At 42.8% G+C, this 27,308-nt stretch overlaps 1 protein-coding gene across 4 annotated transcripts in view; it reads right to left on the bottom strand.

Annotated features, from left to right (window-relative positions):
* Positions 1-24,382, bottom strand: part of LOC124789242 (cyclin-dependent kinase 20-like) — a 55,504-nt gene extending 31,122 nt beyond the window's left edge. Inside the window, exons 1-2 of one of the 4 annotated variants that reach the window (XM_047256540.1) lie at positions 24,062-24,382; positions 9,876-10,064 (exon numbers count right to left, since the gene is read on the bottom strand). In XM_047256540.1, the coding sequence (XP_047112496.1) occupies positions 9,876-10,064; positions 24,062-24,301 (429 nt within the window). In that variant the 5' untranslated portion in view covers positions 24,302-24,382. The remainder of the gene's footprint in view (positions 1-9,875; positions 10,065-24,061) is intronic. The other 3 variants (XM_047256548.1, XM_047256555.1, XM_047256563.1) reach the window with 3 other exon arrangements.
* Positions 24,383-27,308: the final 2,926 nt, after the last annotated feature.

The raw sequence follows: 27,308 nt of genomic DNA, 5'->3' as shown, positions 1-27,308 counted from the left end.
AATAATGCCTGTAGGAAAATTAAAAGACACTTTTTGTGAAAAAAAGGAGAAGCTACATGGATATTGAGAGCAGATGGCAAGTCGGTACTAAGAAAAGAAGGGAAAGCTGAAAGATGGAAGGAATAAATATAGAAGGTCTATGCAAGGGACAGCTGAAAGATGGAAGGAATATTTAAGTCTATATAAGGAAAAAAAATTGAGTATAATTTTATAGAAAGAGAAGAGGAAATACACAGAGAAGAGATGGAAGATATGGTACTGTGACAAGAATTTGACAGAGTGCTGAACGACCTAAGCTGAAACAAGACCCCTGGAGTAGACAACATTCTGTCAGAACTACTGATGTCCTTCTGTAGAACCAGGACAAAACAATTCCACCTGGTGCACAAGATATATGAGACAGGTGAAATACCCTCAGACTTCAAGAAAGCAGCAATAATTCCAATTTCAAAGAAAGCAGGTGCGGATAGGTGTAAATATAACCCAACTATCAGTTTGCTAAGTCATAGTTGCAAAATCCAGACATGAATTCTTCGCAGAAGAATAGAAATACTGGTAGAAGCTGACCTTGGGGGAGATCAGTTTAGGTTCTGGAGAAATGTAGGAACACACAAAGTAATACTCACTCTATGACTTATTTTAGGAGATACGTTAAAGAAAAGCATATCTACATTTTTTGCATTAGTAGACTTAGAGAAAGCTTTTGGCAATGTTGACCGGTTTACACTCTTTGATGGTTGGTTGGTTGGTTGGTTGGTTTGGGGTATAAAGGGATCAAACTACAGAGTCATCAGTTCCTTTTTCCTGACGCAAGCAAGATTCAAGGTACAAAAACACCCAACACCACACCTAAAAAGAAAACAAATTGAATGAACAAAAAAAGGGGAAAACATACACCACAAGGAAAAGTAGAAGAAGGTATTAAAACCATAGAGCATATGGTCTGGACTGGCTGGTCACAATAATAAAAGAGTACGAGTCAGCCCCTCTGCAACACATTAAAATGTCCACCCCAAAAAAGGAAAGTGAGATGAACACATGTAGGGAAAAGATGACCACCAAGATAAACAAATGCAAAGAAAGTGTGACAGAGTTAAAATGTAGGGAGGGTGGTGACCTTAGGGAGAAGGGCTTGAGGCACTGTCGCCCAACACTGAAGGTAGGGTGCTGGGAAGGTTAAAAGTCCACCACAGAGCGGCTAAAAGTGGGCAGTCAGATCAAGATGTGGACGACAGTCATATGTGAGCCAGAGTGACACAGAGGTGGGTTCTTGTGACAGATGAGGTAGCCACGTGTTAGCCACGTATGGCCAATGCAGAGCCGGCAGAGAACCGGAGAGTCCCTGCGAGAGGCCCGCATGGAGGTCTTCCACACATTCGTTGTCTCCTTAACGGCACGCAATTTGTTGTGCGTACTGAGACTATGCCAATCCGTCTCCCAAAGCTGAAAAACTTTGCAGCGTAATAATGATCGCAGGTCAGTTACAGGGATGCCTATCTCCAGAAGCGGTTTCCGTCTAGCCTGTTTGGCCAGCCTGCCAGCATGTTCATTTCCTGGGATTGCAACGTGGCCTGGGGTCCACACAAACACCATGGAATGACTGGACCATTCCAGGACATAGATGGACTCCTGGATGGTCACTACCAAAGGATGGTGGGGGTATCACTGGTCAATAGCTTGTAGGCTGCTCAAAGAGTCAGTACAGAGAAGGGGCGACTCGCCTGTACATGAGCAGATGCACTCAAGAGCACAAGAAATGGCCGCCAGTTCTGCAGTGAAAACACTGCAGCCATACGACAAGGAGTGCTGTTCAATATGTCCTCCATTATGCAAAGCCTACATGACCCACTGTTCTAGATTGGCACAGAGCTCATCGTCAGATTGCAAGAGGAGGTTGCGATGGAAAATAATCCCCTGGACCATGTTGAGGCTTTTATGGGAAGTGACGGAAACAGGAATATCACCCAGCCGGTCACAAGCAAGTAACACACAGGATTGGGCTGGGAATGCTGTCTGAACAAGACTGCACCACTTCTCATCTTGGACAGCACTGTCACTTCCCCAAACTTATCCTCAAGATGTTCAACAAAAAATTGAGGCTTCATAGGTAGAATGGAGTCCCCCTCCATTCTGCTACAAACTAAATACTGAGGCAAATATGGTTCTCTTCTTTCTGTTGCCCTATGTTCCTCCCATGGTGTAGCGAGGAAGGGAAACGATTTAGGGTCATATCTGCAGCTTTGTACTCGATCTTGCCCTTCATAGAGACTGCTGGCGCTGTACGGTCACCAGCAAGATATGACTTATTCCACTTCATAGCGGGTCATCCGCCCTGATGCCACCCACTCCAATGAGGGGCTCTCCCCACAGGTGCCACCCAGCCACAGCAAAGGCCACCTTACATGATGGCCGTTGCCTGGAGTCCTGATGCCCCAGGAAGACAGGCGACTACTCCTTGGTATACGTGAGGAGTTTACAGCTCAGGCATCAGCAGTGTGATTGCTGTGTTGTCAGGGGGCTACATCAAATCTGCACATGAAGGACCCACTACAACGGACTGGCTACCGTGCTGGATAATGGGCGCAGAGAAATCCAATACTGTCATGGGGGCGAAAGAGGACATGAGACAACGGAAGAAGATGACATACCCTGGAAAGTGCCCTCATCTCACCCAAATAGTTGAATTACAGGTGGAGATGCAAAGCCATGACAAGAGGTTCAGGAGATTGAATCTAAGAGAACTATGGATAACTCATGCACCACGTAAGGGGTCCTTCCCCATACGGACCACATTTCTGTAAAATTTGGAAAGTGGTAGACCAAACCATAAAATAGGACCTGAAATTATAGGACCGAAAAGTGTGAGACTCCTTTTAGTCATCTCTTACGACCGGCAGGGATACCTCGGGCCTATTATAACCCCCCGGACCTGAAGGGGGAACACTCTTTGAAATTCTGAAAACAGCATGGGTAAAACACAAAAGTGAGAGGTTGTATGCACCCTGTACAGAAATTAGATGGCAGTTATAAGAGTCAAAGGGTGTGAAAGGGAAGCCGTTTATATTGACCAAGCACTAGAGTAAACCAAAGAAAAATTTGGAGGAGGTTGGGGGGTTGTTCGGTGAAGGAGACCAGACAGCGAGGTCATCGGTCTCATCGGATTAGGGAAGGATGGGGAAGGAAGTCGGACGTGCCCTTTCAAAGGAACCATCCCGGCATTTGCCTGGAGCGATTTAGGGAAATCACGGAAAACCTAAATCAGGATGGCCGGACGCGGGATTGAACCGTTGTCCTCCCGAATGCGAGTCCAGTGTCTAACCACTGCGCCACCTCGCTCGGTTGGAGGAGGTATTAAAGTTCAGCGAGAAGTAATAAAAACTTTGAGGTTAGCTGATGACATTGTAATTCTGGAAGAGACAGCAAAGAACTTGGAAGTGAATTTGAACAGATGGACAGTTTTTTTAAAAGAGGATATAAGAAGAAAATCAACAAAAGCCAAATAAGGGTAATGGAATATAATCAAATTAAATCAGCTGATGTTGAGGGAATTAGATTACGAAATGTAGTAGTTGTGTTTTTCTATTTGAGCAGTAAAATAACTGATGATGGCCAAAGCAGAAGGATATAAAATGTAACCAATAGCGAGAAAAATGTTTCTGAAGAAGAGAGATTTGTTAACATCAAATATGAATTCATGCGTTTGGTAGCCTTTCCTCACGATATTTGTCTGGAGCATAGCATTGTATGGAAGTGAAATGTGTATGACAAGCAGTTCAGATGAGAATAGAAGCTTTTGAAATGTGGAAGAACGTTGAAGATTAGATGGGTAGATAATATAACCAATGAGGAGGTACTGGTTGAGGTAAAGAAATTTGTGGTACAACTTGACTAAAAGAAGGGATCAGTTGATAGGACACATTCTGCAACATCAAGGAATCACCAATTTAGTATTAGAGTGGGGGTAAAAATTGTAGAGGAACTAAAGAGACAAATACAGTAAACAGGTTGAAAGGTATCTAGGTTACAAAAGCTTTGTAATGGTAAAAAGGCTTGCACAGGATAGAGTAGTGTGGAGTGCTGCATCAAAACCACTGTTCGGACTGAACAGCACAACAATATTTTGAAGTTTTTCTGTGATGTTTCAACACAGATGAATACAAGGATCACCTTTTAAGCTTTTAGAAATAATCACTTGATGACAGTATTTTGAACTGATGTCACTATTGTTTTAAAATTTGTTATTTGGTAAAGTTTAAACAGTAGCAGCTCATAAACTGACCAAGTAGTTTTTTTATAGTCAGTATTTATGCTGGATGACTTCTTTACAATTTCCTTTAAAGCCTGACTCAAAAACGATCGGAAAAGACTGTTTGCAACTAGTTTGCAGAATTTTGCAACAGTCATATTGCCATCAGCAATCGATTTCATGAAGGTCGACCAAAACAGGTTGTCATTCCAAAAATCATCACTGCTGGGCTCAACAAGACTGAAGATAATTGATATGAGACTTACTGTGAGACAGAGGTATTGTTTGTCATATCATGTGGGTCTATACAAACACTCAGATGTGAAACATGTCTGCACACCACGAATTCTGCAGAATTTGACCAAAACTCAAAAAACACTGTTGCCAACTGGCATAGAGAAATGCTAAAAAAATTCTCCTAAGGTTATGGAAACACTGTATACAATTTCATAACAATCAACTATTTAAGCATTCCAAATGAACTAAAACCAATAAATGAGGTTTGTCCATGAAGATTTTCTATGAAAATGACCACTTCTTTCTGCGGTTACCTTGGACAAGCCACGACCATTGCTTCAGAGAGTTGAAAAACCGTTTTCGTTTGCCACAACAGAGATAAAACAAGGGGAAACATTGGACCATGACAATGTCAGCTGTCACACAGCACATAAAACAGCTGATTATGTGACAGAGAAAAACATCAAACTAAAACATTATTGCCTGTCTTTATCTGATTTGTCACCTAATAACTACTTCTTGATTCTTTGTGTTAAACATATATACTATGTGATCAAAGGTATCCAGACACCTGGCTGAAAATGACTTCCAAGTTCGTGGCGCCCTCCATCGGTAATGCTTGAATTCAATATGGTGTTGGCCCACCCTTAGCCTTGAGGACAGCTTCCACTCTTGCAAGCATATGTTCAATCAGGTGGTGGAAGGTTTCCTCGGGAATGGCAGCCCTTTCTTCGTGGAGTGCTGCACTCAGGAGAGGTATCGATGTCGGTCAGGGAGGCCAGGCATGAAGTCGGCGTTCCAAAACAACCCAAAGGTGTTCTATAGGATTCAGGTCAGGACTCTGTGCAAACCAGTCCATTACAGAGATCTTATTGTTGTGTAACCACTCAGGCACAGGTCGTGCATTATGAACAGCTGCCAGATTGTGTTGAAAGATGCAATCGCCATCCCTGATTGCTCTTCAACAATGGGAAGCAAGAAGGTGCTTAAAGCATCAATGTAGGCCTGTGCCATACAAAACAACAAAGGGTGCAAGTGCCCCCCCCCCCTCCCCCGCCCTCCATGAAAAACAAGACCACATCATAACACCACCGCCTCCGAATTTCACTGTTGGCACTACACACGCTGGCAGACGATGTTCACCAAGAATTCGCCATGCCCACACGCCGACATCGGACTGCCACACTGTGTATCATGATTCATCACTCCACACAACGTTTTCCCACTGTTCGGTTGTCCAATGTTCATGGTCTTCACACCAAGTGAGGCGTCATCTGGCATTTACTGGCGTGATGTGTGGCTTATGAGCCGCCGCTCGACCATGAAGTCCAAGTTTTCTCACCTCATGTCTAACTGTCATAGTACTTACAGTGGATCCTGAAGCAGTTTGGAATTCCTGTGTGATAATCTGGATAGATGTCTGCCTATTACACATTGTGACCCTCTTCAACTGTCGGAGTCTCTGTCAGTCAACAGACATGGTCGGCCTATACGCTTTTGTGCTGTATGTGTCCCTTCACACTTCCACTTCACTATCACATTGGAAACAGTGGGCCTAGGGATGTTTAGAAGTGTGGAAATCTCGCATACAGGCATAGACACAAGTGAACCCCAATCACCTGACCACCACATTCGAAGTCCGTGAGTTCCGCAGATCTCCCCATTCTGCTCTCTCACAGTGTCTAATAACTACTGAGGTCGCTGATACGGAATACCCAGCAGTAGGTGGCAGCACAATGCACCTAATATGAAAAACTTGTTTTTGGGGGTTCTGGAGACTTTTGATCATATAGTGTATATGAGAGGGAGGGGGGGAGGGAGAGGGAGTGGGAGAGGGAGAGGGAGGGGGGGAGGGAGAGGGAGTGGGAGAGGGAGAGGGAGAGGGAGAGGGAGAGGGAGGGAGAGAGAGAGAGAGAGAGAGAGAGAGAGCAGCAATTCTTATCACGTCACTATTCTGAATCCTTCCAAACTTATATTTTGGGGCCACTAATATCAAATCAAGTGTGGGGAAAAAATGTTTCCACAATTGATTAGAGCACATGCAAAAGTATTTAAAATTTTAAAGTCAAGCACTTTGAGAAACAATAGAATGGTCTGTAGCAAAAAGCGTTTTTCTTTTAATGTTCTTGTTAAAACTTAAACTATAGCCCCACACTTAAAGTTAACAGACAACAAAAATTAGTAATCAGTGATACAGTTGGTCTTCCCATAAAGTTTAGCAGAATCTTTCACATGTTAAACATGTTATTTAGTTATTACTATTAACATTTAGCTACAACCTAGTAATAACTTTAACTGTTACTTATAATTATTGCAGTGACCCTCCTCCAACATCCCCCCTGTTGAACATCACTTATAAATGGATGGTTCATCAATGGTAACAGTGAAAGCTTACAGGTACAGAAAGTTTGGCAGGAACACTTTCAATGCGACAAAAGCCAATAAAGCCATAAACTGTTAAGTGCTTTAAGTGGATAAAGGGACAAGGAGGTGTTGGATAGACAAATGATTAAGCACCAACAAGACTACCTTTTCATAAAATTCTAACTCTATCCCAGGTCTTCCAAACTTCCAAAAGTGAGATGATGATAAGATTTGAAATTGATACAATGTCTCAGCAGAATTCACTAGAGTTCTTTGAAGAGACAAAAAATAACAGCCAACTACCAAAGAAAAAGTAGCAACTTTTCTATCAATATTTACAGAAGTTGGTAGCAATGCAAGATTCAGACCCCACAACTGTTTCCTTGCTGTAGCCTCTGTCTTCAAGAGAACCTTCCTCAGGGCATGAACAGACCTGAATCATGTGGACATCACTGAGCCACTTCTGTGCTGAAGTTGGAAGACTCAGGAATAATCTACAGAAATGCCACTTCCTTGTGAATTTAGAAGCATAAACGATGGAACATCTGCTGGATTATAAACTATGCCCTGCTTCTGGCACTGAATAAGTTCTGTTTGTGACTAGGAATGCAACTGAAGTTGCAAGATTTTGGTCAACAGTAATCTATTTAGGCATAGGCATTGGCCCATGATTAGTCATTCCTAATCATTATATTGAGCACTTTTAAAAATCAAGCTTTCTTTCTGGTGCACCACTACGCATTGTTGGTAGCCACTGTATGTGGTCATTTAGCATGAACTACACATGCCATCCAGCAAGGAGATGGATAACTTCATAGAAGATGCTGCCTCTATGTCAACACTCTGCCAGCAGCAAGGTGTGCAGCAAGCTAGTGAGAATCATGTTCACCAGCAGCTTGCATGGATGATACGGGGGTTTCAGTTGTGTACTTTTTTTATCAATTGTGTGCATTTTAACAACTATGTGTATTTTATCAACTGGACTTTTATCAAGACATGTACATGTGGAGAGTGACTTCTATGCTTTGACTTCATGTAATGTAACATGGCAATTTTATAGCAAGTTCCAGAAGGTATGTGGAATATTGTGTATTTTATATATCTTTCATATGAACTGTAGTCTCTCTCTACCCCTTATTACCTTTGTTTTCCCATTAGATCAGATGAAGGCACATTAGATTCTTAACACCCATCACCTTGGAACAAAAAAAAAGTGCCTACACTGTGATTGTGATGTATGAAGTGTGTTCATTTGCAAGTAGCTTTATAATTCTTCCTTTCATTTGCCTTTAATGGTAATTACCATTCACTGCATTTGTTTCTGACATGAATGAATAAAATAACTGAGACCCCTCAAGGGTGATGACATAATTCCATGATGGACATTTATAAGAATAAATAGATATCCTCCCCCTCCCCTCCCAACCTCTAAAGAGGACAAGATGCTTTTTTGGAAGTGAAAAAAGAAAGGGAAACTAGGTATGATATATTTTGGGAAGACTGCAACCACTAGGTGAACCAGGGATCAAAGGGTTGCCTGCTCTGTAAAACAGGATAGGCAACAATCTGTGGCAGATCTGACAAAAGACTACAATGCTGGTGCAAGCACAATTGTTTTGGAGCATTACGGGTTATGTTATTCCAGAGATTACAAAAACAAGTTAAATTCACAAAGAACTTATCAGTGTGAGCCCACTTATCATTATGATGTAGCACCCACTCTGCCATTGACACCTGCAATGATTCAGTTGGGAACGGTGTCATACAGCTCTTGTATCCTCTCATGGAGCAAGCTGGCCCACAACTGTTGTAACTTGTCCTGAATATCCTGGATACTTGCACTGGGAAAGAGTTTACGCCTGAGCTGGTCCCAAACATGTTCTATCTGAGACAGATCTACGCACATGCAGGCCACATGAGTACCTCAACATCAAGCAGACAGTTCACAGAGGCAGCTGCCATATGCAGATGAGCACTGTTCTGCTGAGAGGTGGCAGTGCAATACTGTTGCACGAGAGGTGACACAAGAACAGGCTGTCCATGACATGCCATTGTGCTATCTGAGTTTCCTCAATCACTATCAGCTGTGACTCGAAGTCATAATCAATGGCTCCCCACACCATGATACATTGCTGCTCCAAAACACTGGATGAATGGTACCTCTTTCAAGGTCACTGCCCTACTTGCTGCAGGGGGCATCCGGGGTAGAACCGCAATTAGTCAACAAACACAGTGTGACACCATTCATCAGTAGTCTATGCTTCCCAGTTACAGCACCATTCCAAACACTGCTGTTTGTGTTGTGGTGTTAATGGCAGCTTAAGCATGGGATGGTAATTCCCTAGTCTGGCTGCTGCTAGTCTCTGACCAATGGTGCAAGATGACACAGTTACACTGTGACCAACAATGTGGTGTAACACGAACAGTGATTCACCCACCAATCCCTAAGTTTAATAGTGCACACTGATTGGTCTACTTCACAACAATTGTGGCTGCAACAACACTGTACTCTGTTATCAGGTCTTCCACAGATTATTGCCTATCTTGTTTTGCAGAGTGGCAAGCATCAGACTTCCCATTTCATGATGAGGCATGAGTGACAAACACCTTGTTGCCTGCTCATGGTTTCACCATTCCTCGACCACTTTCCATCAATGCTGACAACAGTAGCACATGAACAGTCAACCAGCTTTGCTGCTTCCAAGATGCCAATTTGTGGCCTATATCTTCACTGAAATGATTTCCCATTTGTCTCTGCTTTGCTTACATACTTTTCTTACCATGTCAAAAAACACACACACACACACACACACACACACACACACACACACACACACAGAGAGAGAGAGAGAGAGAGAGAGAGAGAGAGAGAGAGAGAGAGAAACTATGACTACTTGACACATAAACCAAATAAAAAGTATCTCTAATGTGAGATTAGGATCATAAACAGCACTGTACAATCTGTACTGCCAAATATATCTTAAGTCTTACTAGTTAGTAAAATCAAACACCAAAATATGATGTATACCCTGTGCATGATACGATGCTTATGCAAGTATGCTACCCCTTTAAGTAACATGATCATATACATTTTAATCTGTCTCTCTGTCAGGCAGTTATCAAAGTCACGCATCATTTCCTGCAGTCCAGATGGCATAAACTCGAAGACCAACATGAAACCCAGACCCTGTGGGAACACATCCAATAAATGGACAACCTGAAACAGTGAGGAGACATTATGCATCTTAATACTCTAGTGGAGTCATATAGTATTATTACTACCAAGGTTTTGACATTCCACACATCACAGTTTCAGATAAGAGAAGGAGAATATATCACAACAGATACTGACTTCTTATGTGTTGATTTGTGACTGGAAAATCCAGGATGGAATGTAATTTATCTGTCTTATAATCTACAATTTTCAAATCACTTTATCTGCATTACATGAAACAAATCAAGTTTTACATGATAATTTATTTAAAAAAAAGTGATATCAGCAGGCCCACCCTGGTGCATGCAGAGGAATTTGCAAGTGGTACATGATGGCATAAAGGAGGAAGGTGGGAGGATGGAGAAGGTTGAGAGATAGATTACAGGAAGAGGAGTGGTTTTAACAGCAGATGGAATGTCTGCAAGTGAGTAGACTGTATAAGAGAAATTTTTTAGTGTGACAAGAGATGGCAGCAATCAAAGTGAAAGTACAATTGATGACAGTGGGGTTTTATATGGATGATGGATTTTGGAAAGATAGGGTTCAATGTCCAGGGAGATGCCAGGCTGAGCTAAAGACAACCAGGAGAAACAGATATGAGAGAAGTTGTTGGGACTGTAGGAATGAGGATAAGAATATTTTAGACCTGTGTAAAAATCATGAAAATTTTATCTATGAGCCTGAGTGAAATGAGGGATTTATGACACAAACCTTACCAATCCCATTCACACCTCTGTCCAAACACAAGTTTGTCCCACTGCCGCCAAATCATCCCTTGGTTACCTTCCAGGAATTGCTAAAGTTACATTATCTTATGAACTGGGAGAAACAAGTTTCTGTGTTAGTTTTTGGTTGGGAGTGTTAGCCTTTTCCTAAGGTCTCATCTTCTTCTCCCAAACCAAATTAAATCAAGCTGAAATGGTCAAATATCTATTCTCCTTACCCCCACCTCTGCAATGTAAACACTTTTGCACCACCTACATCCCTGACTAAAATCCTACTCAAAGCCACAAGCCAATCCCAAAACCTCTCCTCCAAATTCATCTACCTTCTCAATGTAACTACCACTTCCTCCCAATTGCTCTACCACCTCATATACTCTTCCTTCCTGAAATCCTATAAACTTAATAAAACTGGTCACTCATTTATAATTGATAACTGTGCTAATACACAAAAAATCTCTGCTCTAACTGACCAAACCAACCCCCTTTGCCCACAGGCTATAGTCGGCATAAGTTGATCCCTGACAGTTGCAGAGGGGTGGGTGTGGTAGCCTTCCCATGCTTACCTCAACTAATCGTATAGCATGATTTCATAAGCTTCTTCATGGCAATGTCTGAATGTTGTTACAGTTCTACAGATGACTGCTGTTGTCTCCTGCAGCTGTTTGTACTTAGCATTTGAAAGCTGGCAACAATGTTACTAGCTCTCAGGGATCTCCTAGTGCATACTCGACTATAACTTCCTATATTTATCATTTCATTCATCATCTGTCTACTATCCCATCCCCATTACCATCCAGCTCCTTGCTCATCAGTCACCATTCACTTCCCTATACACAAAAATACTCATGGCTTGCAAATGCTCATGGCTTTGCGACCATCAACAGCACCTCTCCAAACTTGATGCCAACTCCAAACTTCATTTTATGCACTAGACCAACTATATTCATGCATGTGAATACTACTCCTTGGAGGGGAAGATATATAAACAAATACATGGTAACCTGCTATGCCAGTGAGCAATCCCTTGTTCAGTATAATGATCTTACTAAAGCCTTCACAGAAAGGCCCCTCCATACCTAGTCCACCAACAGATCTTCCATGGCCTATCCAACCATACCCCTAAGTCTCCCCCCCCCCCCCCCCATTCCCTATAAACCAGAACCAGCTGCAAAGGAGTACCCCTTCATTACCTTCATTTCCAACATGAATACACAGAAAACTGCATGAGGAGAATGGAACAAAATGGCTTCCAACGAGGAAAGAGAGGATATTTCGACATCAGCTGCAGAGAAAGCAGTCTTTTTTAAGACTGGCAAATGCGATGTTTTGTAGCAGATGGCTTGCCCACTTTTACAACAATGCAGATTTTGAATACTGGATGATGGCATTTGCTTTAGGGAGACTGATAAGTAGATTCTCCTGACATGATATAATGAGATGTGTAAGACTGAAATGATGGCATTCATTATTGAGTAGTGGGAACATTATAGTTGGAAAACAAGTTGTTTCATTGGGAAAGAAAAAATGTAAGGCAATTGTCTCCTGAAGAAATATTGCAGGAAGATAAGGATACGAGCATGGCTATGTCTTACACTGAAATATACAGAGAAAATATTTGTTGTGACAATTTGCGAGATATGTGCAGCAGGGAAAGGGAAACATGTTGAGTCATGAGCAAATTGATAATGAGATTTTGTGGAGATTTCAAAGAAAATAGAAAGGAAAATTAACATTCAATGATTCACGGGAGCTAATATTAAAGTGTGGAAGAAGAGGAGAGATATCTTCCTAGATTTAGATATATTTCTAACCAATCATTCCCTCATTCATTTGTCTTTACTGTGTCTGATCAGCATTTCTGGAATGTAGCAACTCTGGCATACTTGTGATCTGCCTTGACCAAGTCCTGTGTTGTGTGAAGTTGTTCAGTACAGAGCATATGAGCAACTGACCTGGATCTTACATTGTTCCATTCTCACACGACATGTCTCCATCTGCTGGAAGGATGTCCCATTTTTGCATGTTGGTCATGCAATAGTGGACACCCATCCTAGGCCATTTGAATGATCTCAAAACAGGGTAGGACAGATCATTTTATGGCCCTGCTCTTCCCTTTAAGGGATATCCAGTAGCAGCCTACTATTCAGTTTGGCAATGTGGTTAGACTCAAGTGTTCCCTTTGGTGGCTGAGTCCTAGTGATGAAGCTCTTTCTAGATCTCAATTGACAGACTATAGCTTGGTGACAGTGCAGTAGATGACGAGGATCACTGATCTGCTTTGCCGCCTCTGAATTGGCCCGTCTGACAGTGGTGGGATCTACTCCTACAATTGGGTAGAGTTTGTCAACTGGAATGGGCTTCATGTCTCCTGACAGAATTTGGACAGTCTAACTGATAGCAGTGTTAATCTGCTGGAGTGAGCAGATGCACTCAACAAACAAGGTGTATTCTGCAGCTGACACAAACAAAGCAAGAGCAGAAGTCCTCAGAATGTGAGAACTAGCTCTCCTGCCATTGACTCTTAGTTCCATCAAAATGTTCCTTGCACTGACATTCAGCCTGATGCTGTGACAATGTTTCTTGAGCATATCCAAAGATGAAGTCCACTTATCTTCTACTTCTTCAAACATCTTCCCCCCTTGGGCAGTCACCACTTTTCCATCAGCATAGACACAAGCTGTGTGTGTGTGTGTGTGTGTGTGTGTGTGTGTGTGTGTGTGTGTGTGTGTGTGTGTGTGTGGTGAGAGAGGGGGGGGGGGGGGGGGGGCTGCAGGCACACGCGCACTTACACCCTCACACTTATTAAAAGAAACAAAAGTGGAGATAATCACTAAAATCTTTGCACACTCACACCCTCGAGATGACCACACAGTTACTCTATCTCACATGCACTAAAACAACTTAGAAAGAGGGAAAGTAGTGAGACACAAAATTAAAACACAGAGAAAACAGATCACAGAAGAGCTAAAAGAAAAGCAAAGGGAAATGTGACTGGCTGATTACCTATGAAAAACTTGAGTTAACCAGTCACCCTGTTAACACATTAAAACCATCTCCCTAAAATTTTGGGAAAAACTTTAGACAATTCACAAAACTTTAAAACTTGAACCACATTCATTTGAACAGTACTTAAAATAGAGGGCAAATCCGACAGCAGATCCACCATGGCTAACTGGTCAGAAAATAAAACACAGTCCAATAAAATGTGGTGCATAGATATCTGTACGCAATAAGCACCACAAACTGAAGGGTCCTCTCAGCGGAGTAAGAAGTCATGCGTCATAGGGCTGTGGCTTATGTGAAGACGAGTAAGGAGGACCTTATCCCATCTATGTGGATGGAAGGAATTACACCATAGCTGAGTTGTGGGCTTTACTACGCGGAGCTTATTATCAGTCACTTCCAGTATGTCGCATTCGCATTGATGCATGACTTTGTACCTCAACAGTGAGGTGAAAGCATGCAGAGGGATGGCACGCTGAAAGAACTGAGGACCACGACACACCACCATGGCTGTTAGATCTGCCCTTTTGTTCCCCACAATACCCATATGCACTGGTATCCAGCAGAATAACACTCCTTCCCCAGTTGTTGTAGTTGGAGGAGGACATCCTGGATTACTTTATCAGCTGGGTAACAAACAAGAAATTTAGTACTGGAAGAAAATCTCATCTGCCCCAGTGCCCGCAAGATCACATATAATTCTGCATCGAAGACAGTAAATTCTTGAGGCAGTCGAACCTTGAGGACACAATCCAGGAAAATGACAAAGCAACCAACGGAGTCCCCCAGCTACGGCCCATTCATAAAGACAGCTGCATAGTTGTGGTGCTCATATAAAATGTTAGAAAATATTGCATTAAAAACAGAAGCGAGAGTGCCATCTCTCCTGTACTGCTTTAAATTTAAAATTACATTGGGCCTCTGCAGTAACTAGGGCGGCAGATGATTAAAACACTGGATTTAGTGTTGTACTTCCTCCATATAGAGTGCCTCCAGCACATGCTGCATGTGGATCCTAAATGGCACTGTGGCCCATGGAAGGTTGCAGAAAAGGTGTTTCAGAGGCAGACGAGCAACAGTATGGCATGCGGGTGAAGTCAGAGCTGCAAGGAACTTACATGCCCCATGATGAACTGCCACTGGATGGTGAGTGGCAGTTCCCCGGCCTTAGCCCAGATACTTGGTATGAGACTGGTCCTATAAGAACCAGTAGCAAGCTGAATCCCCTAGTGGTGGACAGTGTCAATGATCTACAGATAAGAAGGCCTCACCAATTCATACACTGTGCACCTATTGTTCGGCTGTGAACGCACGAAAGCCACATAGTCCAACTGGAGCTGATGCACCCTGTCCATTCCCCATGACCTGTGGCTAGGGCACTTCTAAGATATTCAGTGCTTCAGAGTTCCGGCTTTCAGGTTTCTCACGTGTTGCAATCACAACAGTTTGAAATAAAAAATGAGGCCCACAAACCTCACTGAGTCCCTAAAACATATGATGGTGTCCCTCATATGCAAGACAGGTAAATTAAAAATACAATGAGAACAATTAAAATGAACACACAAAATTATCTGCAGAAAACTGAACCCCGTCTTTGCAGCCCATTCCTCTAACCTCCCCAGTGTATGCTGCAACTGACAGCTCACTGTTGCAACATTGGAGAAGGAACAGAAAACAGCAAAGTTGTCCAGAAACAAGCAGCATTGTAGAGCACTCCTTTCACAGATGTGACACTGTTTATGGCATGGCAAAGACAGTAACACTTAAAACACTAAGGGACACCAATCTCCTTCTCAAAATGATCTGACAGTGAGTCACAAACTCTGCGCCTTAAAAATACGCTAAGACTGAACAGATTGTATGAAGATGGGGAGGTTGTCACACAAGCCCCATTGATGTCATTTGTGCGAGAATACAGCATCTCCAAGCAGTATTGCACGTGTCACTGATATCAGAGAATATGCCAATATAGTGATGTTTACGTGGGTAAGCCTGCTGAATAGCCACCTCAAGCAGGGTCAGGTTGTCACAGTAGGCCAACATCTCCGGAGTCCACACTAAGAGCAGCTAATGAATTGCCTGGCCTCTAACAACCAGACCAGACATTGATTAACCATTCACTCCAGGGTCTTTCCTAAACAGCTCATTAACCCTGCAGTGCATGAATTTCACTGCAGTGGACAACTTTCAATGGTCAATTCTTTGACATTTTCAATCAGTCATGAGGCTGCAAATGCATGCAGGACACAACACCAGTAGGGAGTGCCCACTGCAGTGAACTGTGTCCATTTGCAGCCTCAGGCCTGATTGAAAATGCCAAAGAAGCAACCTTTAACAGCTGTCGACTGCAGTGAACACTATGCGCCACAGGGTAAAGGCGATACTCCAATAACCACTTGGACATGCGGACCTTTCCTGTTTTGAGGAGAGGCATCAAAAGTGCCTCTCTCTATGAGTTGGGGAAGTTACCTGTCTGTCATCTAGGATTAAAATATTCGAGGGGGATTGCCTTTGACACTGCTGGCAATGTCAAAGTATGGGGTACCGGATTTGGTTGTGATAGGGTGCGGGGCTGATTCCAGCTCCAACATGGAGAAAGGGTAATTGTAAGTGTCAGAATTGTTGAATCTGAAGTCCAATTTTTCCCCTCTTTACAGTTGCACAGTAGCTACGAAACACCAGACTCTAGCTGGCATTGGCATTAGTTTGTGCAAAATTCTCTGCCAACGTATTAGTGATGTCACAGGTGTTTTTAGTACTGCTGCTATTGCTAAATGACTGCATTTACCAGATATCCTCCTGATGGATTTCCATACTTTCGTAGAATAAGTGTAATGGCTGATAAGGTCCAGGAACACTTGCCATGATCTTTTCTTGCTCTCCTTAATTATGCGTCAAGCCTTGAATCTCGCGACTCTATATGCTATGAGGTTGTCTGCTGTAGGGTGGCATTTAAATTGGCGAAGAGCCACATGCCTGTCCTGGATGGCTCAACGGCACTCATCTGTCTACCATGGTACAGGTCATCTATAAAATGACCTGAGGACTTTGGGGTTGATAAGTCAGCAGCATGATGGATCACTCATCTGATGTGGTCTCCCATTCCTGGACACTGTCATGATGTTCAAACACAGCCAGCTGACTGTACAGTGTCCAGTTCGCCCAGCTGACCACCCATGTTGTTGGCTTCTCTTCAGATAATACTTCATCCAGTTGGTGCATGCAGAGTGGGAAGTGGTCACTGGAATGAAGATCATCAATGTCCTTATGGGGTTGTAGAGCAGAAGGAGAGGGCAATGACTGAGAATAACCAAGTAGCAGTGCAGAAATGAGAGTGAGTACCTGTGTTGGGAGTAGATAGCTCGTGAGACGTCACGAGGCTCTCCAACACACGAGCCCAAGGACAAGTAGAGGGCATGTCCCAGAACACATGATGGGCACTGAACTCTCCCAGCAGGAGAAATGGTTGCAAGAGTTCTTCCACAAGGTATATGAGGGCTTCAGAGTCTATTGCATCCAAAGGAGGTAGATACAAAGAACAAACAGTGATCCTCCAACACCTATGAATTTTTGATAGCAACTGCTTGCAGGTCAGTACCCAGTGGAACAGCAGAGGAGTGATGCACATTAGTGACAAAAACAGCAACGCCTCCCTTGGCTCTGTCCCCTGTCAGATCATTCTTTCGGTGAAGGGTATGGTCCAGTAGCACAGGGGTGTCAGTGGCTTTAAAACGTGTTTCTTGTAAACACAGGCATGGGGGAAGTTCCTGCACAAGCAGTTTCAGTTCTTCCACATGTGTACTGAAGCCATTAACATTCCACTGTAATAAGGGAGCCATCTATCATGGAGGTTGCACTTTCACCTTGTATCCCAGCTGAGGAGGTGAGCCTGTAATGAGTGGGGGCTAAGTCCTGGCGCGAGATGACTGCGACATCAATCTCCATTAGTTCTATCGACAAGTCAAGAGAGACGTTAAATTGTATGACATCAACACTGTTGGACAGTCTATTTCCCGACCACATTGGTGGGGAGCGACGGGTCTTTGATTTTTTTTACCCTGGGTAGAATTCGTAGTCACAACTGCAGCAATGGTAGTAGCAGTGCTGGATGGTGGACCAGACTGAACCTTAGGGGTAGCAGGGAGCTCCACAGCATTGGTGACCACAGACTTTTCTGATGTTTTGAGAGGAATTGTAGACTGTGAAGTAACTGCAGCAGCACAAGAAAACCGACAAATGCAGATACTAGTGCTAACAGTAGCTACCTCCGTTTGTGTAACAGCATCATTTTACTGTACTGGCTGTTTAACAACTGAGGTTAAGAAGGTAGAGAACGTTGGGAGCCTCACCAACGCAGATCCATCGAATGGTTTTAATTTCCCATATCTTCTGTTCTTCGCGGAAGATACAGCAGTCCCTACACCCGGCAGGGCAAGCCCACACCTCGGAGGAGATGAACATCTGACTCCTTCATTAGCAGCCTTACCACATTTTCCTCAAGTGGCTTCTCCCTTACAACCAAGACTGATGTGCCCAAAATGCTGGCATTTAAAACAGCGCATTGGGTGTGAAGAAAGCTTGCCTTAACATGTTCCGGGAGTTTTGTGCTACTAAAAGTGAGGATGAACAAGTCAGATTTAATCAGATCGCCTTCTAGCCTTTTCATAATATTCTGCAAAGTCTACAGCGCCTTCTCAGGCCCATTCAGCTTTCAGGTCTTCTTCGGGGATGTCCACCAGGTCTCTGCATGTCACAACACCTTTACAACAGTTTAACGTGGCTTGAAGCTCCGTCTCAATAGCAAATTCCCCAAGTGTTTTGGCCTTCTGCAGGTTCATCAATCATTGAGAACTTGATGTTTCCATCCATAGTGTCCCATTTCGTAATTGCTTAATTGATTTTAAAGTACCTGCAATCCCCTCAAAACCCTTTTGTATGTAAAAAGGTGACACTTTCTCAAAACTTCTCTTTTTCATTATAGCCAATAAATATACACTTCTTGGCAGTAGCATGCATTCTGTTACTAAACTTACTAGAATTTTTGACTACCTTGAGTCCAGAGGTCTGGCTACATGAGCCCTCTTATTTGATTGGGTATTAGTACCTACAGCCGGTCCACCCATTCCAATCGGAGGTGGAAGAGAAAACTTCAAAGGACCTGTCTCAGTCCCACAAGCAGCTAGGAAAGTAAAAGTCCACCCAGACAAAGCCCTGCATGCCTAGGTTCGCGTGTTATGTGGTGTATTGGGTTCTTTTTGCTGTTGGTGCTTGATCTGTTCAGGTGTCAATTGTGACTGGTCTTCGACAGAAATTTGTCTCACTGAGTTAAGAATTAAGTTTTTGTTGTGTCTACGTTATTGCAGTGCTGTTTGCTGTATGTCACGTTATGAGTCATTTAATTTAATTTGTGGCTGCTTTTGTTAGGTATGGAAGTCTTATACAACTGAGGTGCAGCAGGTTCCCCACTGGTTGCTCGCTAATTATTGTTCCACCACAATAGCCACATATCTCATCAGTGTGCAACAAACTTTGAGACTGAGATTTTACCACCCTCGTGATTCGGGCAGCCAAACCAAGATCCCTGTGACCCACAACGTTCCCACAACGTGCTGCATGGTGGACACTGAAGCATACCCACAGCTTAAGGTGACAGGAGACTGGTGGCACTGACTAAACCCCAGTTCATGAACCCCAGGGCTGCCAAGCTTGTATTTGGCCAATGATTGCTGAGCCCCTGAGGTGAGCATAGACCCAATGCCTGGAGTGTTCTCTAATGGGAATATTAAACAGCATAAGAGTCAAAGCCTTGAGGTAGGCCATTCTTTTGTGTCATTTGTTCTTCTTACCTGAGAGAAAGACTTGTAATAACAAATTCTACAAGAGAGTGCCTATGAGGGATGTTAGATGGTAATCCCTGGTGAGCCAGTAAATTTTCTTCAGCAAGTTTCTGTGGTTGATAGTGTCATGGGCAGCTATTAAGTCAACCAAGGTAATTTCTGTTTTTGTTTATACTTTTATTATTTGCACTGGGAGATGCAGAGGACCACAAGACTAATCACTCTGGGTCAACAGAGGCGTCCAATCCCACCCGTCGGCTTTGACCCGTGACGTAAGGGTGTTGTGGTGTGTGACGTCACGAAAGCATGGAGCTTAGTTTATGAGTGTGTTGTGTTTGTAGATGCCGTTTTGTTGCGGTCGGTGGTGTCCTCTGGTGGTGTGTTTATGGTTCGCGTGTTATGTGGTGTATTGGGTTCTTTTTGCTGTTGGTGCTTGATCTGTTCAGGTGTCAGTTGTGACTGGTCTTCGACAGAAATTTGTCTCACTGAGTTAAGAATTAAGTTTTTGTTGTGTCTACGTTATTGCAGTGCTGTTTGCTGTATGTCACATTATGAGTCATTTAATTTAGTTTGTGGCTGCTTTTGTTAGGTATGGAAGTGATAGATGCATATAATAGTTCTCATTTGTGGGGAGAAATGGGGGACGATATGATGTCCCTGATAAAATTCTTACAATTATTTGGGCTGTTGGCTGAAGTGGTGAAGTGTGGCGTGTGTCGGCAGAACATGTGGTTGGCCAGAGTTCCGGCGTCTCAGACCAAGGACTGCTACATGTGGCGGTGCCGTAGGGACAACCTATCGCGCTCCATAAGGCGTGGTACCCGGTTCAGGAGTCTAGGTTGGGGATGCAAGAGATAGTGTTGATGACGTATTATTTTTGTTATAGATCCTTCATAGTTTTTGCCTACATGAAACTGGTGTTAGTGAGAGGACGGTTTATGACTAGTTTTCGTTTTGTAGGGAAGTTTGTTCTGAATATATTAAGTACAAGGATAAGTTGGGTGGGCCTGGGGTGGTCATGGAGGTTGACGAGTCGCAGTTTGGGAAGAGGAAGTATGGGAGGGGTAAGTCTCTGGTTGGTTTATGGGTGAGGAGGTTGTTGTATCTGGGGGTGGTTGTTCAGAGGGTGTTTTTAGGGTCTTGGAGGGGCGCACGAAAAGGGAATTGGTGGGATTAATTGAGGAAGGTAGCACAATAGTTTCCAATGCTTTTTCTTCTTATAGGGGGTTGGACCAGAGGGGATATGATCATTTAGTTGTTAACCATAGTTTAGAATTAAAGAATTATGAGACTGGGGCATGTACAAATACAACAGAGGGGTTTTGGGTGGTGGTTAAGTCAGATATTGGGAGGGGGAAAAGGTATTCTTCTAACCTTGTCTCATTTACATGAGTATTGTTGGTGGAAGAGTGTCCCCAGGGACTATTGCATTTTTTAAAGGGCTATTAGTAAAATGTATAGGCTGAAGGTGGTTACTTAAGGATGTGTTGTAAGAGGACAGAGGGGAGAGGAGGGAAGGGGGGGCTGCGGCTCGGGGGGGGGGGGGGGGGGGGGGAAGGTGTAATAGTTGGTAATTTTTGTGGTCGTAGGTGGGTGGGGGTTGTTTTATGATTATGTTGCGGAGGATATGTTTTGTTGTAGCTGTTTTTAAGTTGTAGTGTGTGATTGAGATTTGTTTATTTTTTTTGTTTCTATTTGTTGAAGGATCTTTGATTTTGGGGGGGGAGGGTGGAGGTTGGATGGGGGTGGGGCGAGGTAGGTAGATTGTGGGTGGGTTTTGTGTGTGTGTGTGTGTGTGTGTGTGTGTGTGTGTGTGTGTGTGTGTGTTTGAGGCTGTGGCTGTGTGTGACTGTGGTGTCTGACCTAACGTGTAGCACCAGAACTCTTTTGTGGTAAGTAGTCATTTTTTGGGTTGTATTTTTTGTGTGTTGTGATGGTTGCTGGTGTATTTCTGTGTAGTTTGGTTGGTGGTATTTACTGCATGTAGTTGGTGGTTGGTGTTTTGGTATTGGCACTTGGGGTTGATTTAGATATCTTTGCGGAAGTACCTGATTTAAATTTTTTTGGTATCATTAGTCTTTTTTGTGCTTTAGAGGTAATGGGAAGTGTCTGATTTCAATATGTTCTTGCAGCTATATGTGTTTTGGCATCATGAGCTGCACAGGTGGACTGAAGTGACCTATTCCATTGCATTGTCGTAGCTATGTGTGATTTGGTATCGTGAGCTGCTGTCGACCTATATAGGTGAAGGGATGTGTCCGATTCCATTGCATCGTCGTAGCTATGTGTGCTTTTGTATCGTGATCTGCTGTCGACCTATATAGGTGAAGGGAAGTTACCGATTCCATTGCATCAGTGAAGCTGTGTGCTTTGGTATCGTGAGCTGCTGTTCACCTATGTAGGTCAAGGGAAGTGTCCAATTCCAATGCACGGTCATAGCTATGTTTCGGCATCATGAGCTGCTGTTGACCTATATAGGTCAAGTCAAGGGAAGTTACCGATTCCAACTTTGTTTGTTGAGGTGTTGGTTTTGTGGTAACAGTAGTTGTGGTGGTGGTGGTGGTGTTAATTTATGGAGTTTTATACTCCAGTATCGACAATTGCGGTTGAGCTGTATAGGTGAAAGAAAGTGACCAATTTTTGAGGATATTGTGAGTGTAGTAGTAGAATTGGGGAATTTAGTGTTATCAATTTATGTCATTGTTTTGCGTGATTTGGGATGGTGGTGTGTCTTTATATTTAGTTTGTCCCCACCCAAAAAACCCCCAATTTCCTTGTCCTGTTGGTTTGATTATACTTTTGGAAGAAGACATGTTTGTTAGTTTTTTGATCTACATATTTTCATGTTTGTTGTCATGTTTACATAATGGCGTCATAATGGAGTCATGGTGAATGGCCATTCCCGTAACATTGGTAACGTCATGGGTCAAAGCAGACGGGTGGAATCGGACGCTTCTGTAATCCCCTCTGTTTGTCTAAGGAAGCTAAAGTTGTACTATCTGGAACTTTCATATCTTTGTCTATGTTACACAAACTTTCAAAGTTTTAGAAACTTTTTTTTTTTCCTTCATTGAAATGTGGATTTTTTTGTAGCAATTACAGTCTGTCTAATTGGCATGTTACTTCTTTTCATGTCGTGCCCTCCGCGTTAGAGTTTTGAGATTCATAGCTATGATATGCCTTACCTATTGGCACAATCAGTAAGTCTAAGAGATATTTCATTCCTTACTTTACAATATTTCAGTGTCTGAGTTTTTGATGTGTGATCTTAAGGAGCTTCAAAGAAGTTTTGCACGTAAGAAATTTTTGACATGTAAACATCTTTTCCAGATTAGCTGAAATGTTCAATATCGATTCTTCAACTTACAGCCAAACTGTTGTTTTTCAACCTAACCTAGTATTCAGGGATGCTACAGATCATTCTGTGATCATCTCTAATACTTCGTATTCGCATTCATCAGCTTCACCAGCTGGCAACCAAACTGTTGCCTGTCAATATTCTGCTTGTTAGGTTTGTCATTACCTATCAACAGAAAACAATCTTTTACGTTCAATTTCAGATCAAGTAAAAACATGCCCACAGTACAGAACAGTGAGGTTCTCCTGTTTATTGTGTTAACAGTGTCTAGAAATTGCTTAGTAGCTTTTGCTCTTGTTTAGTATGTATAGTTTGTAATTTTCAAATTTATCCTTCATACTGAATTATCAGGTGCGCATTCTAATGCTAATGTGTGTGTGTGTGTGTGTGTGTGTGTGTGTGTGTGTTTACTATTCAATGCCTCCTGTACAGCTGCTGGTCGCATTCCATCGAGGATTCTCAATTATCAGATTAGTAATTATGGATTGATATCATAAGTAATACAATGGAAAAGGGAGAATTAGCATTTATTTCCAAACTAGGCCTCATAGTGAATCAAGTTTCAACTGGATAAGGATAACAACACTTGTATTGGTTTTTAGAGAGATTTGGAATTAAAGTCTAGGATACCAAAAGACATATTTTAATTAATTTCTTTCCATCAACTGAATAACTCTTAACTTCATTTGTCATTAAAAGCCTGGAGGTAGAGCAACATACAAGAAGTATCATTTTAAATGCTACCTCAGATGCTATTTAAAAGATGGAGGGGTTGGGTGGAAGGACACGAGTCTTCCAAGCTGGTGGAATGCATATACCTTCCTCACGTTCGTTGAGGCAACAATGGACAGGTTTCTACTGCAATACTTCTCTCCTTGCAAAATGGTTTCATCACAACCACCACTAATTAATTATAGTACCAGTAATGTGTGGTCCACGTAAGTGCAGGTATGTGATTTAAAAAAGAAACAAGCGGAACATAATTGACGGCTGGTTATTACATAATATTACATTAAATAAGACTATGTGGACTTACTGTCTACAATGGGCTTTCTTTCAAGTCAACGTGCAAATTACCAGTGCAGCAGTGCAATACAGAAAGCGGTCTACTACACGCAAGTTCACACATACATTCTCACAGTCGACTTCTTGTAAGGCTTTAATTTCTCGAAATATAGTAACAGGTATCCCATCTTCTATTCGTTTTAATAGCACCTTTTTTACAGCTACAATCTCTCCAGTGTCCACATGACGACCTCGTAAAACAAGACCATGAGCCCCTTGTCCTATTGTGCCTTCAATTTTGTAATTTTTCATATTGAAACAGTTAATCTACGAAGGTTATATTGGCGTTACTGATTATTGCTACAACTTATCAGTTACAACCAATCAACAACAAATAAGTAAACAAAGGCAAAGATATTAAAGCTTAACATTTCGATAATAAGCCCATCACAATTAGATCAAAGATATCCCCTTTATCTTTGCTTTTAACGTGTCGCCAGAATGAAGGTACAGAGGAAGTTTCTCGCGCCAGTAAAATGCCCGGTTGTGTTGACATTTCGGACTCGAAACCTTTATCACGTTATTAACTGCTGTATACGCCTGGCTGCAATGACAGATGAACAGCTGACATGGAACTCTACGCTCGACTGGAATCTGATTGTATATTCGTAACTATAAAATTCGTGTATTTTTTTTTCATTTTGCTCCCTCAGTAATTCATCGACACTAAAGAAATTAAGGAGTGTTTTAAAATGGCTGCTTGCAATTAAAGAGAAAAATGTGGCGCTAATTACATTTCAGTTGTGCTTAAGAACGCTAGCCTGAGAGAAAGAAAGCGTGTACTTGCTATTTTTTGTAACATATATGTGACCTTATTGTACAAGTAGACTAAGGAGTCAACAGTAGTCAACATTTGTTGTTACACCCATGATCAAATTTATTACCACTGTGCATTAAATATCGAGAAGTGAATTAAGGTATTGAAGCCCTCCTCGCGAAATTAATAGAAGAAGACCATATCACTTGTCACTGGGATTACTTTAAATACTAGCACATTTATACAAATATTTTAAAAGTAATTATTGTATTATGTCCATAAATTACATTAGTGTTGTATAACTGCTTATCTAAACCAAATAAATAACGTTCAAATTTCACAAATAATTTTCTGTGAGCATTAGCTGTGTGACAGAATTCGCATTTTACTACGCGTTCGTATTACTGATAAAGGTAGTTCATTGACATCTCAAATCCCAGCAAAGCTAAAACTTTTAAAATTTATTCAGTCTAAAAGCGAAATCTAGACTTCTACCGTATGTAGGGTCATGCCTACATACATCTTTGTGATAATGACACATCCAACTTTTGCTTGCATTTACAATAAGGACACAGTGATAGTACAGGTAATTTTGTAAATCACTGAGAATGGTGGGCTATATGATTCATTCACATATACAATTCCTTTGATAGCTATAATTGTTTTCTTTTGCCATAGGAATACTGCTATTATGCAGTATAATTTTCACAGAGACTAATACAAAGAAGTAAATTTTAAAAGAAGAAAGTGTAGCATGTAAACTACTGTTTTTCACTTACAACGGTTCCTAATTTGTGAACGATGAAACCACTTTTAATAATTTGCTGAATACCTGCTGAGTCTGTGCCTACCATGTCAATTTGAGATTTAGTTGTATGCCTAGCCATCGGACTAAACGTACTCATTAACTCTGTCACTGATTTTGTGATGGAAAATGTAAGTATCATCAGCTTTAATATTATTTAAAATATGGAAGTCGTGTGAAACAGTTAGGAGTACTTATTACACACACTTCCTTTCCTACCTTAACAACTATAAGAGAATTTGCAAAAGTTAAGCAAGTTTTTCAGAATATGGAAAAAGTTCATTAGGACATAAAACTAGAAACTCGGGTAAAATCCTATTTAATAGTTTAAGTATAGTACTTTTACTGTGTATTTACATTACAACGACTCTCATTTTTAAATACTAATGTAATGGGTAAGGCGTAGCAGACCAGGACTGGTAGCAGACAGTGACTGTTGTCACCATAACAATGTTTTTGTTGCTGTTTTAAGTCTGATGACTGGTTTGATGCAGCTCTCTATGTTACTCTATTCCATGCAAGCTTCTTCATCTCTGAATACCTGGTACAACATACACTCCTGGAAATGGAAAAAAGAACACATTGACACCGATGTGTCAGACCCACCATACTTGCTCCGGACACTGCGAGAGGGCTGTACAAGCAATGATCACACGCACGGCACAGCAGACACACCAGGAACCGCGGTGTTGGCCGTCGAATGGCGCTAGCTGCGCAGCATTTGTGCACCGCCGCCGTCAGTGTCAGCCAGTTTGCCGTGGCATACGGAGCTCCATCGCAGTCTTTAACACTGGTAGCATGCCACGACAGCGTGAACGTGAACCGTATGTGCAGCTGACGGCCTTTGAGCGAGGGCGTATAGTGGGCATGCGGGAGGCCGGGTGGACGTACCGCCGAATTGCTCAACACGTGGGGCGTGAGGTCTCCACAGTACATCGATGTTGTCGCCAGTGGTCGGCGGAAGGTGCACGTGCCCGTCGACCTGGGACCGGACCGCAGCGACGCACGGATGCACGCCAAGACCGTAGGATTCTATGCAGTGCCGTAGGGGACCGCACCGCCACTTCCCAGCAAATTAGGGACACTGTTGCTCCTGGGGTATCGGCGAGGACCATTCGCAACCGTCTCCATGAAGCTGGGCTACGGTCCCGCACACCGTTAGGCCGTCTTCCGCTCACGCCCCAACATCGTGCAGCCCGCCTCCAGTGGTGTCGCGACAGGCGTGAATGGAGGGACGAATGGAGACGTGTCGTCTTCAGCGATGAGAGTCGCTTCTGCCTTGGTGCCAACGATGGTCGTATGCGTGTTTGGCGCCGTGCAGGTGAGCGCCACAATCAGGACTGCATACGACCGAGGCACACAGGGCCAACACCCGGCATCATGGTGTGGGGAGCGATCTCCTACACTGGCCGTACACCACTGGTGATCGTCGAGGGGACACTGAATAGTGCACGGTACATCCAAACCGTCATCGAACCCATCGTTCTACCATTCCTAGACCGGCAAGGGAACTTGCTGTTCCAACAGGACAATGCACGTCCGCATGTATCCCGTGCCACCCAACATGCTCTAGAAGGTGTAAGTCAACTACCCTGGCCAGCAAGATCTCCGGATCTGTCCCCCATTGAGCATGTTTGGAACTGGATGAAGCGTCGTCTCACGCGGTCTGCACGTCCAGCACGAACGCTGGTCCAACT

This window comes from Schistocerca piceifrons, chromosome 1 (genome assembly GCF_021461385.2).
Source record: "Schistocerca piceifrons isolate TAMUIC-IGC-003096 chromosome 1, iqSchPice1.1, whole genome shotgun sequence".
In the NCBI taxonomy this organism is placed as follows: domain Eukaryota; kingdom Metazoa; phylum Arthropoda; class Insecta; order Orthoptera; family Acrididae; genus Schistocerca; species Schistocerca piceifrons.
The sequence above is the reverse complement of the archived record's forward strand: the minus strand, read 5'-3'. Positions and strand labels throughout refer to the sequence as shown.